We start from the raw sequence: 20,361 nt of genomic DNA on the forward strand, positions 1-20,361 counted from the left end.
CCTGTATAGTCGACCTTCACCAATCTGTCTGACGGATGAAACTATGAAAATATGAAAGAAAATATGTTCCAGAACATAAATAAATAGGGTTACCTAAAGAAATATGGTCAAGGCTAATTTTAATAAAATTTTTGAAAAAAAAAATTTTCGGCAAATTTCACCGATTTGTCTGACGAACGAAATAAGTTTCAATGGAAAGTAAACAGGGTTGCCTGCGAAAATCCGGTCAGAAATAAGGGTTGCCAGGCTTTTAATTAAAATAAGAAGGGAAGACTTTTAGCGATAACTCATAAACGGCTTAACTGATCAAGTTTGTTTTAATTTTATTTGATTTAGTTTTTTAAACACTATTTTCATTTTTTTCATATTATTTGGACAGATGGTTCAAAAGTTAGAAGGAAAAACCGTTTTTTTTTTCTAAACGATTAGTTCGATATAGGGTTACATACATTTTTTTTCTTGTTTTTTCGTTTGATACCAGTGTTGTAAGATGATATTTGATATGAGTTTTAAAATAAATAGGGTTTTCAAAAAAAAACATGAAAATAGTGCTTAAAAAACTCACTACATACCACCAAGTTATTACCAGTGGTAACTACTGGGATTTTTTTTCCACCTTTTACCACTGGTAACTACTGGGAAAAAAAATCCCACTAGTTACCACTAACTCGGCTTGGTGGAATTTTATTCCCAGTAAGTAGTTACCACCTAAATATTGTTAGAATTCAATACTTATAAAAACAGTAAAAATAGTATAGTATAAATGTAGCGTGCTGTAATACATGAAATTAAAAATAGCCTTGACCGTATTTCTTTAGGTAACCCTATTAATTTATGTTCTGGAACATATTTTTTTTCATATTTTCATGCTTTCATCCGTCAGACAGATTGGTAAAGGTCGACCATATGTGGGATCTCCTACTATTAGTTTTTTTGTATCAGCATCTCTGTCATAAAGTTGTGAAAATTTGTCACACAAATCCCGTGCAATCACTCTGCAAGCTGATCTTGGTGTTACTTTTGATTCTTGGAAGAGTTCAGGTTCCGTCACACAGGCGCGTTTTCAGGGCGGGGCGTGAGCGTTTTATATGTAAAAGCGGCGCGCCAAGCTCACGCCCCGCCCTGAAAACGCGCCTGTGTGACGAAACCTTTAATCTGTTATACAGTTCTCACGATAGCGTTGACTTCGGCATTAGAAATCGGTTTACAATCATTTAATTTTGTCACTAACTACTACTACTACTAACCGTATTAAAGAGACTATTGAGCGAAACCAAGGTTCCAAAGTGTTCGGAAGTCTATTGTAATAAATTATTTGGCAAATTAACGGACATTTGAAGGCATAATTAATTTGTTTATTTCAAAAGGGTACAATCAGATACTCTGGTACAAAAAAAGTATACTACCTATTAATAATTGGTCCAATTCGTGAATTTTGTCACACATTGATCTTGCGACTGAAACTCGATAAACCTAGCTAGAAGTTTCTAAAGCAAATCTAAATAAGCATGATGCAGACATATAAAATGGCAATTGTCAATAATATGTGTTTTATAAGTGTTAAAATGTAGCAAGCTTTGGTAGTCACTACATATTTTTTTTTCATTAAGATCTGATTGAGGTGTAAAAAGCTTTTGGCATAAGCCTATTTCTGAATTATATTGAAATTTATGATTACATCCAATGAAATATGGATTTTCATACGTATCACTAAATAGAATCATCTCTACTTCAAGGAAATTCAGTACGTTTTCTTCATGTTTATAGAGAAGGTAATCGCCTGTTGCATAATTTATCCCCCTGTAACCTATTTGCGAAGCCGAGAGGATTGTTCCAGGGGTGGTGTTAGAAATCAAGCACCTAACGCTTGATGGTAGTTCGTCGATTCTGTGTACACGAGAATGTTTGGAAAATAATTTGGTATCATACCGAATACCCTGAGAAAGATAACCCTCGTGTAGTTGATGACGATTTGATAGTGAAAGTGTGATATTGACAAAATTTGGAAGGTGTCGGACAACGTTTTTGAAAAACCTATGTTTGCTTTCAAATCTAAGCGTCCAAGAATAGATCAACGGTCCATGAATTCTCGTCAATTCACCATAGTGTAATAGGTAGTGATGTTTAGGTCTTAGCGGAGTATTAGGGAATAACTGTTTCCTAAGTATTAAATATTCTTTTGTGCCAGATGATAATAAAGCTGTTTGACCAATAGATATCTCATATGCGCAAATAAGTTGTGCTATTTCCCGCAACTTTATTATCATTTGCCAGACAGGGTCGTGAATATTTACAGAGTTTAATAAAATTAGCGGCAAATAATTTAGAAAATGCCAGTTTTCAAGAGCTTGACCCCCTATTTTAACAGAGCCAGCTTTAAAGGGTGGTGGCACACTTTTTTTTTCCATTTTCGACAAACGTTCCATTTTCATGTTTAAAAAATTTGGCGTAAAGCTTTTGTTATTGATGAAATAGTTGATAGCTAAAGCGATGTCAAATTGCACAACACCCTCAAATAAATCATGTCCTAAACACGGAGGCAAACCGTCAATGACATGATAGTTTTCGATTTGGTTAAAAACGGAGTCCTGTTTAACCCCTCGATTATGAACCGATGAACTACCATCCTCATGTAATTGGTTAGAGATTTTTACGTCTTCGTTATAGTCTTCAATAGTTCTTTTTTTTCCTAACAGTATTGGATTTTGCGCAAAAGGTTCTTTCTCAATTAAACAAAACCTGCAAAAATATTTTACATTAAAGTTTTCAACAAAACCACCAATGGTATGACTTCCCAAATTGTCACCAATTATTGTCAGAAGAGTGCCATAAATAATTTGATTACACTCTTTAATATACACTCCACGTGTTTCTAAGCTTCTAAGGTCTTCCGTTAATTTACCAAAAATTTTATCATGACCGAACTCTTTTAAATGTTTTTCCTTGCACAATAATACCAGTTTCATGTTATCTATTTTAGACCTATTATAAGGAAAAACATTTACCAGCGTCATGTAAACTCCTAGTATTTTATGTTTGATCTTAGATGATCCCAAGGGATTACAAACTTCAAAGGCGTCTTGATACAGTATTATTTTTAATGTGTTTGGATTATTTATGAATTCGTTATTACACATTTTTGAGCCACATGTTATATCTTTTAAAACATCATTTACTTTATTTTTTGGGTTTTGAAATTGTTCAAGAAATGTCTTATCTGCAAACCACGTTCTAATGGTGTCTATGATTGGTATATATTGTAAGGAACACATTTTGTTAAAATTGTTTCTACCTAACATTATAGAAATTGGTAACACAATGTTACAAAGTTCCGAGTAAAGTTTAAATCTTAAGTACTTGCTTGTCAACTTTTTAGACCAACTGCCATTCATACTATCTTCATATGTCGAATTGAAAACATGTTTCTCCATAGCTTCTTTAGAATCTGGATAAGTTTCAAGAGCATGTAGACATTTAATTTTAATATTTTTCAAAGAATTTTCATGGACATCTGAATAACCTTCTACCACACTGCAAATAGCATCTTGAGAAAGAAAATTTCGTGCCTCTAACTTGAGTAAAAGTAACAGCAATGGTTTCAAAAATAACAAATCAGTTTCGTTATTAAGATCCGTATTGACTTCTAAATCGTCAGACATATTACAATCTTGAATATCGCTAGTAGTAGGCTGAACGTGATCTAGGCTACTCGGGTTTAAAAAATCTTGATCTGTCAAATTCGAAACAGAGTTAAAATGATTGCGATACACATGACTTTTTAATGATGGTATACTAGTAAAAGTAGACGAACCACATGAAGTTGTTTCAGATGAAAGATTATATGGACAAGTTACTGCTTTTCCGGATTGAATATCATGAGTTCTTGAATGGTATTCGACATTTTTTAACAATATTCTCTGATTACATTCTGTACACTTAGAATAGGTTGAATTAATGTCAACTCGTGGACTATCAGTACTAGTCCCAGGCTGATGCAATCTAAAATTGTGATTTCTAAAAGACTCATAATTATTGAAAACACTCTTACACAAAGGATCAACACACGGAAATTTTACATTTTTACAGAACCTGTGACTTTTTTGATGGTTATTGTACGAAATTACTGTGGAGAAATTCTCGCCACAATAACCGCATGTAAATGCCATTACTGGATTTTACTGATTAAACTAATCACTTTATTCAGCGTGCGTCCTTTACGGACTTTACTTCCTTCTTTAGGGTTTATTTTAAACACAAACCTTTGAAGAAATTCCAATGTGTTTTGACAGTGCACTGGATATTCCATATTCAAGTTGAAGTAAGCCGCCATCAGTAGTTGTAACGACGTAGACAGACTCGCAGTTTCGCTAACAATCGTTTTTTCTACCAGCAAGTAATATATATTTTCATTATCTGTGGGCAAAAAACAAAATGGTTAAAACAGGAAATATAATAGGCTCCCAAATTTTATACCTCCTCCTCAAATAAAATAATTTATCGTATTACGTTAAGTGGCACTACTAGTGAGTAAGTGTACAAGTCTCGGGCAGCGCAGTTTTAAAAGGGTATAAGTTCCATGCAACACTTATGCCCCTTTTAAAACTAAGCTGCGCGACACTTGTACCCTTTTTCACTAGGGCCACAGGTTTATTCAATACATTTACGTTTTAACACTGTATGTTTCATATTATAAATTATATGAAACATACAGTGTGGTGCTTCGCAGGTAAGGCATTTTATCATTGTAATAATAATTAAGTCTCACCTAAAAATACAATGTTAGGCGCAGCTATTTCGGGTAGCTCTGCAACTTGAACCCTGGTTAATGGTTTCTGGAAAAGAAAAAGTTAATAAGATTAGTAAATGGAACTACTATATTTAGAATGGAACCACATCCGGAAGAAAATGGATTATGAATGAAATATATATATATATATATATATAGATACCTCATGTGCTTGGTATATGAGTTTTATATCTTCATTGAAATAAGTTGCAACCATCTGTAGGTTACAATTCAAGTTATTGTCATTAACAGTGCATGTCTTATTTTTTTTCTTCGTGATCAAAGTTTTCAACCGCTCATTCAATGCCGTCGTTTTATTTTGAAATGCATCCATACACTGGCCAGAATTCAAGGCACAAAGACGATCAAAATGCGAAATCATATATTTCTCCTCTAACAATACTGGCCATTCGTTAAGAATATGTGTTACGGCAGGTGCTGAGTTCAGAAATATCCTTTGCTGTGCATAGGTCTCGTTCATGTAGAATTCAACTTTTGATTCATCTCTTTCCTTTATGGAAGAAACCGATTTTAGCCAGTCCTTTTTAGAATCTAAAGTTTCAAGATCCACATTACCAGGATCACTGGGTTGCCATTCTTTGCAGCCAGCACTCAAATTTTTAACGACTCGAGATTTCTTTCTTGATCCTAAGGTATCCATTTTATTCGGCCTTTGTAGATAATGAACTCTCTCTTCAACTTTTTTAAAAATGGTGTGGTAGCCTGTTCCTATGAGTTCGTTTGTATCAGCATCTCTGTCATAAAGCTGTGGATATTTGTCACACAAATCTCGTGCAACCACTCTGTAAGCTGATCTTGATGCTTTTGTTTCCTGGAAGAGTTCATCTGTTACAGTTCTCACGATAGTGTTGACTTCGGTATTAGAAATCGGTTTACAATCATTTAATTTTGTCAAAAGCGACGATGGAAGTTTGTTATAGGGAATGTCAAACGCAAAGCTATTTATGCTTGTGTCGCTGTTATTGCTAATTATGCTTGTTGTTGGTGAATTAGGAGCAGTGATTGTAGACGCTGTTGCTGTGCGACTTTGATTATCGCTTTGATCAGGTTTCCAGTTATCCCCTATAAGTATAACCTCATTTTGGAGTTCTTTGAGAGCTTCATTGTCTTCTATTTCTGTGCCATCAATCAAAAAAATCTTTGATCCGTATATATTCCTTTCATTTGCTGTAATAAAGATGTTTTTTTTTTATAAAATGGTTACAATTAACATAAACAAAAAATATACAGCAATAACTTTAATATGAGAACCTACGGATGGTTAGAACATATTACAATTATTATTACAATAAATTATAATATTTTAGCATAACAGCGAGGGGCGTTGTGTCTAAGAAACTTTTTATAATCAAAGAAACGCCCCATGATTCGATCAAGTTGTGTTCAAATGTATGGGGAAGACAAACAAATTATGTAATGTAGTATGATACCTTTGAGTATGGTGCTTTACGCACACTAGTGTCCCATCCCATCCCCTCCCCCTGACGCAACCCCCCCTTTTAGCATGAAATATGTCCCGGTTGACGGTTTTTTTTTTAATTTTTGAGAAAAGTATTAGAGTTAGGAATAAAGTGTCAAGGTAAGAAATAATCCTCAATAAATTTTAAACAAAAAAGGTCACATGCAACTTTTTGGTAAGACTCACCATTCATGCTAAAAGGGGGGGTTGCGTCAGGGGGAGGGGATGGGACACTTGTGTGCGTAAAGCACCATACCCAAAGGTATCATACTACATTAATTGAATGCATCAAAATCGGTTCAGCCAAACGCGAAATAATCCCGAACAAATATACATATATACGGGTCAAACTGAGTACCTTTTTTTTGAAGGCGGTTAAAAAAGGTAAAAAGGTATCAACATTTTTCCCGAAAGCGCAGTGTTTTATAGAAGCCAAAAAAAAGTGCTCATTTTATTGCAAATTACTGAAGTTTAGATCATTACAAATGCGAGACTAAAACTCCCGCGTGTCCGGCGTGTCCAATTTGCATAGTTTTTGTGTAATAAATTTTTGAAGATCGTGTTTTAGGCCCTAAGATTTTACGAAAAACGTTAATAATTTGCAAATTATTTTGTCAACTTTCTGTTGTTTAGTTCTATTGGATAAACCATTCAAAGACGCAAATTTAGTGGCAATTGTGACTTCTCTAGGTATATTGGTTATAAAGATATTAATAAATTTATTGTTCTTGGTTTTCATTTTTTTTCTTCCATGTTCCGCCGTAGTAGGAGCCCATATTTGTATGACAGCTTCATTTATATGTCTTCTATCCACCCTATTTTTTACAAGACCTAATTCCGTGGAACATTCTAGTAATCATCGAAACACTTTATATCCGGGTTATCCGGCCGCTAGGGTTGGCACTTCGGTATTTTTATTTATACGCCATTTTCTTGGGGATATCTGGTTTCGAGTTCATATGGAAGAAAATGTGGTCCCACTGCTTCGAGAACTGATTTAGTAAGTACCTATCAGGCAAGTGAGAGTCGGGTTCGCATACGAAGGGTCTAAAAAAATTTTACCATGTCATACAGTGTACGATGACACGGATCCTCAATGTGCAACTCCAACTCGTACTTGACCCTTACTTTATTTAATTTAATTTTTAAACATTTAATAATTGGAATTTAAATTTAGGGCAGTACGTTTCAATATATTTTTTGTTTCAGATGCTGATATGGACTTAGAAGAGATACTGAATTTTAAAAGAATACCGGTTTGGAATTGGAATCGTCGTTTGGATCGCCAAGGATGATAACTGATCTGAAACTTGTATTATTTAGACTACTTATACTGAATTTTAAAAGAATGCCTGTGGATTTGGAATCGCCGTTTGGATCACCAAGGCCTAAAAAAGAATTATTGGGAGAATTTTTTGATTTTTGATGATTGGGATTAAATACAACATATTTAAAAACTTTATTTGTAATTAAATACAGAAGAGAGCTGTTGTCTATTTTTTCCGAACACCGCATGCACAGGAATCTCAGGAGTAAATCCCAACACCAACGTCCGAGTTCTGTCCAGACGACAGTTATTACGAGGTGCAAGATGGGGCAGAGAGCCTCGAAGTAGAAAATGATGACCCGACCTGATGAGCCAACTAAAAAAAGATATATACAGCAGTGTTTCACCTTACTGCATGGTAATGAGGTCCAAAAGGGTATACGTCTCTTTGTAGTCGACTGTCATACAGCTAACGACCAAAATGTAAATATTATCTACCCTAATTATAAAGAGGAAGAATTTGTAAGTTATCTTTAGCTAATAAATTACTAAATCTTAAAAAAAACTTATTATTTCATATGTGTAGGTTTTTATTAACATATTAAAGTTTATTTTTACCACCCATAAAAGTGCTATACTGTGTATACAGCGTTAATATTATATCCGGGTGAACCCGGATATTGGTAGTGGCAGCCCTGACCGCAAATTTTGAATTGGCTTTAAATTCAATCTTCCACGGAATTAGGTCTTGTAAAAAATAGTGTAGATAGAAGACGTATAAATGAAGCTGTCATACAAATATGGGCTCCTACTACGGCGGAACATGGAAGAAAAAAAATAAAAACCAAAAACAATAAATTAATTAATATCTTTGTAACCAATATACCTAGAGTGGTCACAATTGCCTCTAAAATTGCGTCTTCGAACGGTTTATCCAATAGTACTAAACAACGGAAAGTTCATAAAACGATTTGCAATTTTTTTTAAGTTTTTCTCATACAGCTAACGACCAAAATGTAAATATTATCTACCCTAATTATAAAGAGGAAGAATTTGTAAGTTATCTATAGCTAATAAATTACTAAATCTTAAAAAAACTTATTATTTCATATGTGTAGGTTTTTATTAACATATTAAAGTTTATTTTTACCACCCATAAAAGTGCTATACTGTGTATACAGCGTTAATATTATATCCGGGTGAACCCGGATATTGGTAGTGGCAACCCTGACCGAAAATTTTAATTGGCTTTAAATTCAATCTTCCACGGAATTAGGTCTTGTAAAAACTAGTGTAGATAGAAGACGTATAAATGAAGCTGTCATACAAATATGGGCTCCTACTACGGCGGAACATGGAAGAAAAAAAATAAAAACCAAAAACAATAAATTCATTAATATCTTTGTAACCAATATACCTAGAGTGGTCACAATTGCCTCTAAAATTGCGTCTTCGAACGGTTTATCCAATAGTACTAAACAACGGAAAGTTCATAAAACGATTTGCAATTTTTTTTAAGTTTTTCTCATACAGCTAACGACCAAAATGTAAATATTATCTACCCTAATTATAAAGAGGAAGAATTTGTAAGTTATCTATAGCTAATAAATTACTAAATCTTAAAAAAAAACTTATTATTTCATATGTGTAGGTTTTTATTAACATATTAAAGTTTATTTTTACCACCCATAAAAGTGCTATACTGTGTATACAGCGTTAATATTATATCCGGGTGAACCCGGATATTGGTAGTGGCAGCCCTGACCGAAAATTATAATTGGCTTTTAATTCAATCTTCCACGGAATTAGGTCTTGTAAAAAATAGTGTAGATAGAAGACGTATAAATGAAGCTGTCATACAAATATGGGCTCCTACTACGGCGGAACATGGAAGAAAAAAAATAAAAACCAAAAACAATAAATTCATTAATATCTTTGTAACCAATATACCTAGAGTGGTCACAATTGCCTCTAAAATTGCGTCTTCGAACGGTTTATCCAATAGTACTAAACAACGGAAAGTTCATAAAACGATTTGCAATTTTTTTTAAGTTTTTCTCATACAGCTAACGACCAAAATGTAAATATTATCTACCCTAATTATAAAGAGGAAGAATTTGTAAGTTATCTATAGCTAATAAATTACTAAATCTTAAAAAAAACTTATTATTTCATATGTGTAGGTTTTTATTAACATATTAAAGTTTATTTTTACCACCCATAAAAGTGCTATACTGTGTATACAGCGTTAATATTATATCCGGGTGAACCCGGATATTGGTAGTGGCAGCCCTGACCGAAAATTATAATTGGCTTTTAATTCAATCTTCCACGGAATTAGGTCTTGTAAAAAATAGTGTAGATAGAAGACGTATAAATGAAGCTGTCATACAAATATGGGCTCCTACTACGGCGGAACATGGAAGAAAAAAAATAAAAACCAAAAACAATAAATTCATTAATATCTTTGTAACCAATATACCTAGAGTGGTCACAATTGCCTCTAAAATTGCGTCTTCGAACGGTTTATCCAATAGTACTAAACAACGGAAAGTTCATAAAACGATTTGCAATTTTTTTTAAGTTTTTCTCATACAGCTAACGACCAAAATGTAAATATTATCTACCCTAATTATAAAGAGGAAGAATTTGTAAGTTATCTATAGCTAATAAATTACTAAATCTTAAAAAAAAACTTATTATTTCATATGTGTAGGTTTTTATTAACATATTAAAGTTTATTTTTACCACCCATAAAAGTGCTATACTGTGTATACAGCGTTAATATTATATCCGGGTGAACCCGGATATTGGTAGTGGCAGCCCTGACCGAAAATTATAATTGGCTTTTAATTCAATCTTCCACGGAATTAGGTCTTGTAAAAAATAGTGTAGATAGAAGACGTATAAATGAAGCTGTCATACAAATATGGGCTCCTACTACGGCGGAACATGGAAGAAAAAAAATAAAAACCAAAAACAATAAATTCATTAATATCTTTGTAACCAATATACCTAGAGTGGTCACAATTGCCTCTAAAATTGCGTCTTCGAACGGTTTATCCAATAGTACTAAACAACGGAAAGTTCATAAAACGATTTGCAATTTTTTTTAAGTTTTTCGTAATATCCGGGTGCCTAAAACACGATTTTCAAAAAATTATTACACAAAAACTACGCCAATTAGACACGCGGGAGTTTTAGTCTCGCATTTGTAATGATCTAAACTTCAGTAATTTGCAATAAAATGAGGATGTCACTTTTTTGGCTTCTATAAACACTGCACTGTGAAACGTCACAAATATACATATAACGAACTTACTAAGTTTTGTGGCAGGTTATTAGCTACTATTTGATACAGTGCAGGCATTGCAGTCTCCTGGGGCAGCTCATCAATTTTGCAGAGTCTAAAAGCAAGCTTAGGGGTCGTCCATTAATTACGTCACACGAATTTCTAGGTTTTTTGACCCCTCCCCCCTCCTTGTCACACTTGGTCACATTTGGCAAACCCCTCCCCCTAGTGTGACGTCACATTTTTTCTACGAAATCGCCAAATCGAATTAAGTAAGTATCTAAGTATTATTAATATTTTATCAAAATATTTTTGACGATATAAATATTAGTAATTTTATAACCCAAAACTGCTTAGGAAAGAAAATTAAACGAATAAAAACGATTATTGTTTTAAAAACTTGTTATTTAAATGTACAGCGAATAAAATAATTAAATAAATTTTTGGTTACTGATGAAGTTAAAGTGACGTCACAAAGTTTGTGTCTCCCTCCCCCATGTCACAATATGTCACATTTTCTTGACCCCCTCCCTCCCCCTAAACGTGTGATGTAATTAATGGATGACCCCTTACTACAGAAACTAAAAGCACATTATGTTTCATGTCACCTCTATTGCTAAAGACATAAAATTACAGATAGCAACTACTACCAGGGGCCCATTTCTCAAAAGCTTGTAGTTTGTAATACAAGTGGAAGTTCCTTTCTAAAAAAAGCTGTCAAAATCGCTGCGTGACACAAAAAGTGTGGCATCCACTTGTATTACAAGTTACAAGCTTTTAGAAACGGGCCCCAGCACTCAAGACATTTTTGTCTGTAGAAAATTTAAAACAGTAATATGTTTATTTTTTTTCTAGAAATAAACAATTGAAACCAGTGCGCAGTCAGTTAACTCAGTAGTCAATTTGCTAGAAACCGGCATTAATATGTAGTGATCGGTAACAAAGTTTTAATTTCATGGCAGTATGGCAGAGTTGCATTAAAGGAAAGTAACAATTTTGAAGGAGACAGTCAAATAAGGTTCATTAAAATTATTGGTAATGGTTAATAACCTTTATATGAACGCTGCAATGAAATTAAATAATAAATAAATATTATAGGACATTCTTACACAGATTGACTAAGTCCCACAGTAAGCTCAATAAGGCTTGTGTTGTAGGTACTCAGACAACGATATATAGGTCCGTGGGGTAGGGGGGCACGGGGGCTCCACAAGGAGCTCAGCAAACGCCTAAGGCAGGCCACAGGTGACCCTCGCGCGGGCAGCTTTCTCGCGCAAAGATTGTCCATAGCAATCCAGCGTGGGAACGCTGCCTGCGTGATGGGCACCTTACCAAGGGCGCAAAATTTTGATAGGTTTTTTTAAATTTTAGCTTTAGTTTTTAGTTAATTTTAGTTTTGTATTATTAATATAAATTTTACAATAAATGAGTTTTTTTTTATATACAAATACTTAAATACATAGAAAACACCCATGACTCAGGAACAAATATCTGTATCATCATACAAATAAATGCCCTTACTGGGATTCGAACCCAGGACCATCGGCTTCGCAGGCAGGGTCACTACCCACTAGGCCAGACCGGTCGTCATACATACATGTAAATTAGAATGTTGTAACCGATCAGGTGATCACTAATTACTTAATATGTTAAACAAATTTCTGTATGTAAGTGTGACTTTTCAAGTTAGCGCTATGGCGTACAATGTAATTAAATATTTGCTTAATAGAGTCAGACTGTGAAAAGTCTGCAGTGATTTTGATAGCCCACGCAGTGCAAGTGTCATTTTAAACGTCAAACTTCTATGAAATTATGACGTATAAATAACACACTGCGTGGGCTATCAAATCTGCTGCAGACTTTTCTTGGTGCGACTCTACTACCATTCACATAGATATATGAGAGAGGGTATAACAAGTTTGTATGTATTTACATAGAGGTATATCGGCACGAATAGATCTAATTAAGTGACAGAAAATAGGCCTCTATCTACAATCTACATACCTAATTGGATACTGTTTAGCAAAAATATTAATATGTCAAACCACATTGATTTTGCAATATGTCAACTTCAAGCGTCTAATTTTTAAATTGACATCACGACTTTAAATCTTACCAGTAAAAGATAGAATATTAAATGCAATAAATAGCATTTCATTTTTAGTTGTACCACTGTTCATGATAAGCAACGATGTTACTGCAAAATAAATGTGGTTTGAGTCAGCACATTAATGCTTAACAATAGGTATCCAATTATAGTCTATTCTACAATACACTACATTCTACAATTACACAAAAAATATTTCATTACGAAAAGTCAAATTAATTTAGATTTACTCACCATTTTCAATAACATTTTCTATTGTTGGGTCCATTATTTGAACCGCTTTTTTGATTTTTTGATCTACAGACCAAATTTTTATAACAGGCATGTTTTACTGTGAAGGAATAACACAATTTATTAGTGTTGGTGACTATTTAATTAACCTACAAAATCAAGCATGTACTAATATCGTTTTAAATTTAGATGTAGCTAGTAAATACTTACATTTTTTTAATGGCATACGACGAGTGCTCCAAGATTTGCAGATCTGGTCTGATCTACCCTGGACGTGGACACGATATCAACTGAACTTCGTAAAGGACGCTGAGGAAACCGTTAGAAAAAGTTGAACCGCGAACCCTTTCTGGAACAATCATATTAAGTACATAACGCTTTAAGGTCTAATGCAGATTTCACTAGATATTCGATGCAAGAAAGTAAAGGTATATCTAATACTTATATTTACCAGTTTTCTTCTATGCTATCTCCAATTTTACACGTTTACACAATTAACCTACAAAATCAAGCATGTACTAATATCGTTTTAAATTTAGATGTAGCTAGTAAATACTTACATTTTTTTAATGGCATACGACGAGTGCTCCAAGATTTGCAGATCTGGTCTGATCTACCCTGGACGTGGACACGATATCAACTGAACTTCGTAAAGGACGCTGAGGAAACCGTTAGAAAAAGTTGAACCGCGAACCCTTTCTGGAACAATCACATTAAGTACATAACGCTTTGAGGTCTAATGCAGATTTCACTAGATATTCGATGAAAGAAAGTAAAGGTATATCTAATACTTATATTTACCAGTTTTCTTCTATGCTATCTCCAATTTTACACGTTTACACGAGTACTACTTTCTACGCACAGCGAGCGCCATTTTGAAGTGAACAACTGCGCACCAACGCAGCTGCAGAAGGCCTAACGCGAACCACGTTCGACGTGTTGCCTCCCTGTCACACTTACGTACAAATTCACAGGTGCGGCAGAGAGGCAACACGTCGAACGTGGTTCGCGGTAAGCCCTCAGGTGCGTGGCGTGGGGTGCGCTTCATGGTGCGCTTGACTAGCGATCGCGTGATCCATGTAGCTTGCGCGCCATTCGCGCGCGTAAAAATAGTGATCCGTGATTGGGTGTGTTCCAGTGCCGCACAAAATTCGTCCAATCCGCGAGTGCTAACGGTTATGAATTCATATTTGGGGTTGCCGTGCTTAAAAAGATTTATAGTTTATTTTTCGAAATTAATAATTAGGTACACAATTTTATCAATAATAATTGCTGACATTGGTACATAATAACATCGTAAGTTTTGTTGTTTCCAACTTTGATGCTGTAATTTACATTAAGGGGTTCCCTGGAGCCAATGAATGACCTATTTGAATCCCTTAGTTTTCTAATTTTTTTTTTGTAGCTTATCATACGGTAAAGTTGAAAAGAATTTATGTACGAAATGGGTATCATTTGATATTTACCAATCGCTTTTCCGCGCTCGAGAGGAGGCCTGTGCCCAGCAGTGGGACGTATATAGGTCGAGATGGTGATGAATCGCTTTTCGATGAAGGGGAAAACATCGTGAGGAAACCGGACTAATTCCAACAAGTTTCCTAGTTTCCTCTCTGGGTTAGAAGGTCAGATGGCAGTCGCTACTGTAAGAACTAGTGCCTACGCCAATTCCCGGGATTAGTTGCCAAGCGGACCCGCTGCGAGCAGCTGTGGCAAAAAGCTGGGATAGGAAGATTTATTATCATAGGGTAAAGTGCCCTATTACCAGCCACCTGCATTAATCGTTGAATAACTTTTATAATATGTCCAAAACTACACGGAACGGTGTTTGTATGTATACACGGTGTAACATGAGGATGTTACACCGTAACTTTAACCGAATAACTTTAACCACGCATTTCTGAGGTCAAAAGAAAGAAAAAATGTAATATCAGTTTAGGTCTACCTCGCCAAAAAAAAAATTTTTTTGTTTTGTTTTTTAAATTTTTTGAATGTATTTGTACATAATAAATAAATGTTATTTGATGTTGATTGGTAAACTTTTCACTTAAAATTGATTTTTAAATTTTTTTTCGTAAAACCTATTTTTTGCAAAGTGTTAGAGTGACATTCCATTTCCAACTGCAGCTGCAATACTGTTCATTTTACTATGGAAACGTGTCGCTGTCATTGTCAATTTCCATAGTAAAATGAACAGTATTGCAGCTGCAGTTGGAAATGGAATGTCACTCTTACTTGTCACTTTTGGACATCTATCAATAAGGATATTTAGACTACGTCTCATAGCAGCAACATCACACAACTTGTAACAATAAAAACTTGTTTTTTTTTTTAATAATATTATCTCTGAAACTAGGCGAATTTCAAAAAAGTTTATAGGACATTTTTGTCTCTAAATATGATCAGGAATACGCTGTTAAAATTATTCGGCTTCCTAATGTTACACGGTGTATGTGTCCGCGATTATCTCGCGTTTAGCTGAACCGATTTTGATGTGGTTTTCAGAAAAGTGTTTGTTACATTCTGGAGAAGGTATTAGTATACATAGAGCTGAGCTGATGCTGACCCTGGCCGTACCTAGTGGAACTAGAAAAGACAAAACTGTGGAAAAATACAATTGGACAGCGCGGCAATGCCGCCAGCCTTCTTGGCACCCTGCCCAAAGGCACAGAGCTGGAGCCAAGTTTTTATTTATAATTTTAGTTTATCTTGTAGTTAGTTGTAGCTTTATGTAGTTTTTATTTAGTTCATAATTTTTTGTAACATATTTGCTGTGACTTATTTTTAAAAAGTATTTTTTTTTATAAAAAGGACGTCATGATCGATTACCTTTTTTCTAATTGGGGCATTTTACCCTATTCCATATTTACTTAAAAATTAATTGGGAGGAAAACTAACTTTTTATCCCGCCAGGCCCCTATTTCACGGAATTTCGTGACAATTGTCGTATCGTATTTCTTGTGACAATTGTCATTAGCTTCGCAAAATAAGTACTTATTAACTGGCACACCGCCCGTCTGATGGTAAGCGGTTACTGTAGCCTATGGAGGCCTGTGACGTCAGTAACAGTGATGTCGTCAATTGTCGGACCTGTCACGTTGGTGAAATAGGAGCCTGGTGGCGAATTAGCGATTTTACCTCGCTTTGACATAAAAACTGTCAAACCACATACATTTTTTGTTTTTTGTAAGTAAGTTATTCTAAACTTGTACAATTTTCTCAAAAATGCCTGAATGTAGTGCGCCAAATTGTACAAACAGAGGAGCTCATTTATTTCCCAAGGACCCAACACGAAGAAAACGTTGGGAAACTGCTCTGCGTATTAAAAACTTTAGGGCAAGGGATTCAGCCCGCTTATGTGCAATGCATTTTAAGGAAGATGATTATTTTGGAAAAAGTAGATATACAGGTAAGTAAATTAATAAATGAATAGAATAGAATATCTTTATTAGCACAAAATGAAATACAATTTAACTTTAATGCTAGTAAGTTCGGCATAATTGTCTTGAATTCTAACATAAACTGTGTCACTTAACTTCAAACTTAGGTAAATCTATTCTGCTGTAAGGTTGGTTATTTAAAAAATAATATAATAATCTGAATAATAATCAACCTTAGAGTAGAATTAATTTACCTGAGTTTAAAATTAAGCGGCACAACTGATATGAGGTGATGTGATGTGTCCTAGTTAATACATACCTGGCTCAGTATTAGTACTATTTGTACTTTCTAAACATTATTTTTTAATTTTCAGACAATGAACCAGTTGCAAAGTTCTTAAAAAAGACTGCAGTACCAACCATATTCTGTTTCACTAAAATAAAACAAGTAACACCAGAAGCGCTTAAACGGCAGGAGCGTTATGAAAAAATAAGTCACAGAAAACTGTTTAAAGATGTCAAACAGGTCTTAGTAGAAGCAACACCATGTGTATTACTATTGTATTGTTCACAAGCATAATGCTGGATCTATAAGTGACAGGCAGACAGTTGAACGAAGTGGTCTAGTGTCAAAGTGTGAAAGTGGTGACAGTGTACTAGCAGATAGAGGATTTACAGTACAAGATGTGTTTATAGACAAAAACATTACTGTAAAGATATATATATCGCAGTCAAAAGTGTGAACTGGTCAAAAGAACTTTTAACCGACAAAAACAGGCAAAACTGCTTTTGACTGAGCATGTTGGTCAAAAGTAGTTTTACCTGAGCCCGTTTTTATCGGTTAAAAGTTCTTTTGACCAGTTCACACTTTTGACTGCAACATATATACTTTTATGAAAGGAAAATCACAGATACCAGGTTTAACAATCATAAAAGATAGACAACTTGCAAGTAAACATGTCCATATAGAAAGGATTATTGGATTGACAAAATCCTGGTACCCTGATAGGCTATAGCCATACCTTGCAAAAAACAGATTCATATAGTAGAAACACTTTTTGTATGAGCATAAAAACCTATAATAGACTGGATAATAACATCAAACAGTTGCCTTTGAAAATGTTTAAGGGGAAACTAATAGCATGGCTCGTACAAAAGGCCTTCTATTCCATCGAGGAATACATGGCATCTTTTGACTGAGGTGGGTGACATAATATAATATTAGGCCTCGACTATTATGACTTATGACTGTTTAAACTTAGTTTTAGTTGTAGTTTTAGTTTTTTGCATGCCAGATGCTGGTGATGTGTTACCCAATATTGTCTGACCATCTTTTGTACCATATTTCATGCAAAATAAAGTTATTTGTATTTGTAAAAACCTACAAAATATTAGTCTTTTATTGGAATATAGTCCATTTCGGCCGCACATCAAAAGGCTCCTCTTCACGTTGGGCCAACCCCAACGCCAACGAGGGACGCATTTATGCGTTAGAGGGAGCAAGTGATATTGCTATCTCATTCTACCGCATGGCTGCGTCCCTCGTTGGCGTTGGCGTTGGCCCAACGTGAAGAGGAGCCTAAAGGGATTGGCCAAGCGTGGTCCAATCGGCACTATCGGCAGTGCGCGGTCGAGGGTGGACGTTCATGTTTTTGTGTTTTTTAAAATTAAAAATGACGAATACGTGGCCGCCCCACGAAAATATAAAATTTTTAGAGCTATATAGGGGAGAAAGCGTAATATGGAACCCCAAACATATAAACACCACAAGGATAAAAATAAGGTAAAAATATCGTTTTACTTATTTATATGTTTGTACAGTCAGCAGCAATAGTTGCTAAGCTGGCTAGGTGTTCAAAATGATCTTGCCGCGACTTTATTGTTACGAGAATAAGAGCGTGTCAAGGTAATTTTGAACATCTCGTCCGCCTAGCAACTTCTGCTGCTGACTGTATGTATTACCTGTTATGTGCAATAAAGTGACGTACATACATACTGTTTGTTCGCGATTATTTCGCGTTTGGCTGAACCGATTTTGATGCGGTTTTCATAAAAGTGTTCGTTATATTCTAGAGAAGGTTGTAGTATACATAGAGCTGAGCTGATGCTGAACCCTCGCTGTACCTAGTGGAACTCAGGTTTGGTGCAACAATAGACACACTCTGTTTTGGTCATCCGACACGCCTAGGTGAGCACTTGGGAGAGCAGTACCCAAATAGAGCTGATGCTGAACCCTGGCTGTAACTGGCTTCCACGTCCACCTTGGAAACCGGTCAGATCACAACTGAAAGTCGCCATCGTGTAGTAGCGTTCCGACCAAGGCACGGCTAAAGGCTCCTCTTCACATTGGGCCAACGCCAACGCCAACGAGGGACGCATTTATACGTCAGAGGGAGCAAGTGATATTGCTATCTCATTCTACCGCATGGCTACGTCCCTCGTTGGCGTTGGCGTTGGCCCAACGTGAAGAGGAGCCTTAACTCATGGGCCAAGCGTTGGCGGAGCGTTTGGCCAACGTGTAGAGGAGCCATGATATGAATATTTGGCATATTTATTTTTAGAGACGTCAAAGACGAACCCAAATAAATAGGTACCTACGTAGGTATGTATGTAGATTGTAGATTTCGTATTAAGTAACTAAGTATTTCTATCTTTACATAATATTAATGAATCTATTTATCTTTAAGTAGGTATTAGTAGTAACGGGGTGGTGTGAGCACAAACCGATTTTGCCTAAAATTTATTAGGTAAGTACCTACTTACTAAGTAAGTAAGTACCTTTAGTACCTTCTTAATTTCCAGCGCACGGGCGGCATTCTCAGCAGGTTAAAACTTGTTCATGGAATTGTATTAGGGTTTCCACGTGTCCAGTTTCTGTTTCTTTGTCCAATGTGTGTTTTGTCTCACATTTTGCTTGAGAGAGAGAGAGTGAGATGCCATGACATTGGACAAACATATCATTGGACACATTACCGCACCGCACCAAGGTCATTGTGCGACGCACCCATAAGTAAGACCTTGACAACAACCTTGACAATGTCCTTGGTGCGGTGCGGTAATGTGTTAGCACTGTTAGCAGCTTTATGGTAACATTCCATTTCTAACCGCAGCTGCACTACCGGTACTGAACGCGTCGATGTTATTGTCAATTTCCATAGTAAAATTGACAGTAATGCAGCTGCGGTTAGAAATGGAATGTTACCATTAGGCATTAAGTAGTTTGTTTTCTATTCTATGTATGTAGGTAAAGGATAACTCACGCTCACGTTAGACCGGGCCGCATCCGGGCCGGAGCTTCCGGCGCTTAGGTACTTTCCTATGACATGACAGGCGAACACGTGATGCTTTCCATAGAAAACGATGCGCCGGAAGCTCCGGCCCGGGCACGGCCCGGTCTAACGTGAGTCACCCTTAATGGGTACTCGTATGTTACCAGTGTTGGGCACTCAAGAATAAAATCATTACTTATTTGAATATATACATATACCTAGTAGTTAGGAGTTCGTAAAAATAAAATCATATCGATTTAATTCCCGTCAAAATTATTCAAATAATTTCTTCGGGAATCCATATCCATACTTCCATACTATATATAAATAAAATAAATATAAATGCTAAAGCTAATAAATGCGAAAGTGTGTCTGTCTGTCAACAACCTCTTCACGCTTAAACCGCTGAACCGATTTAGTTGAAATTGGGCATAGAGATATTTTGAGTCACGGGGAAGGACATAGGATAGTTTTTATGTCGGGAATCATCCTTAAAGAGAGTGAAAAGGGGGGATGAAATTGAGAGAGAGTTAATGAATTGCCTGATCACTG

General features: G+C 35.5%; 1 protein-coding gene and 1 long non-coding RNA gene across 10 annotated transcripts; one reads left to right on the top strand and one right to left on the bottom strand.

The window, feature by feature from the left end:
- Positions 1–1,166: 1,166 nt before the first annotated feature.
- Positions 1,167–14,055, bottom strand: LOC134648758 (uncharacterized). 9 transcript variants are annotated; one of them, XM_063503288.1, is made up of 8 exons: positions 13,965–14,055; positions 13,724–13,862; positions 13,374–13,512; positions 13,167–13,263; positions 10,856–10,940; positions 4,950–5,974; positions 4,766–4,832; positions 1,167–4,413 (listed from the first exon to the last, which is right to left on the bottom strand). In XM_063503288.1, exon 8 carries the CDS (start codon positions 4,164–4,166, stop codon positions 1,488–1,490), a length of 2,679 nt encoding a protein of 892 aa, XP_063359358.1. In that variant the 5' UTR covers positions 4,167–4,413; positions 4,766–4,832; positions 4,950–5,974; positions 10,856–10,940; positions 13,167–13,263; positions 13,374–13,512; positions 13,724–13,862; positions 13,965–14,055; the 3' UTR covers positions 1,167–1,487. The 9 variants fall into 9 exon arrangements, 8 of the variants coding, with proteins under 8 accessions (XP_063359358.1, XP_063359356.1, XP_063359360.1 ...); XM_063503286.1 differs by having other exon boundaries at positions 10,856–10,951; XM_063503290.1 differs by lacking the exon at positions 4,950–5,974.
- On the top strand, positions 10,959–12,415 carry LOC134648776 (uncharacterized). Its single transcript, XR_010096924.1, has 2 exons — positions 10,959–12,008; positions 12,256–12,415. It is a non-coding gene; the product is annotated as an uncharacterized LOC134648776 (long non-coding RNA).
- Positions 14,056–20,361: the final 6,306 nt, after the last annotated feature.

The sequence above is a fragment of the Cydia amplana genome, chromosome 6 (genome assembly GCF_948474715.1).
Source record: "Cydia amplana chromosome 6, ilCydAmpl1.1, whole genome shotgun sequence".
Taxonomy (NCBI): Eukaryota; Metazoa; Arthropoda; class Insecta; order Lepidoptera; family Tortricidae; genus Cydia; species Cydia amplana.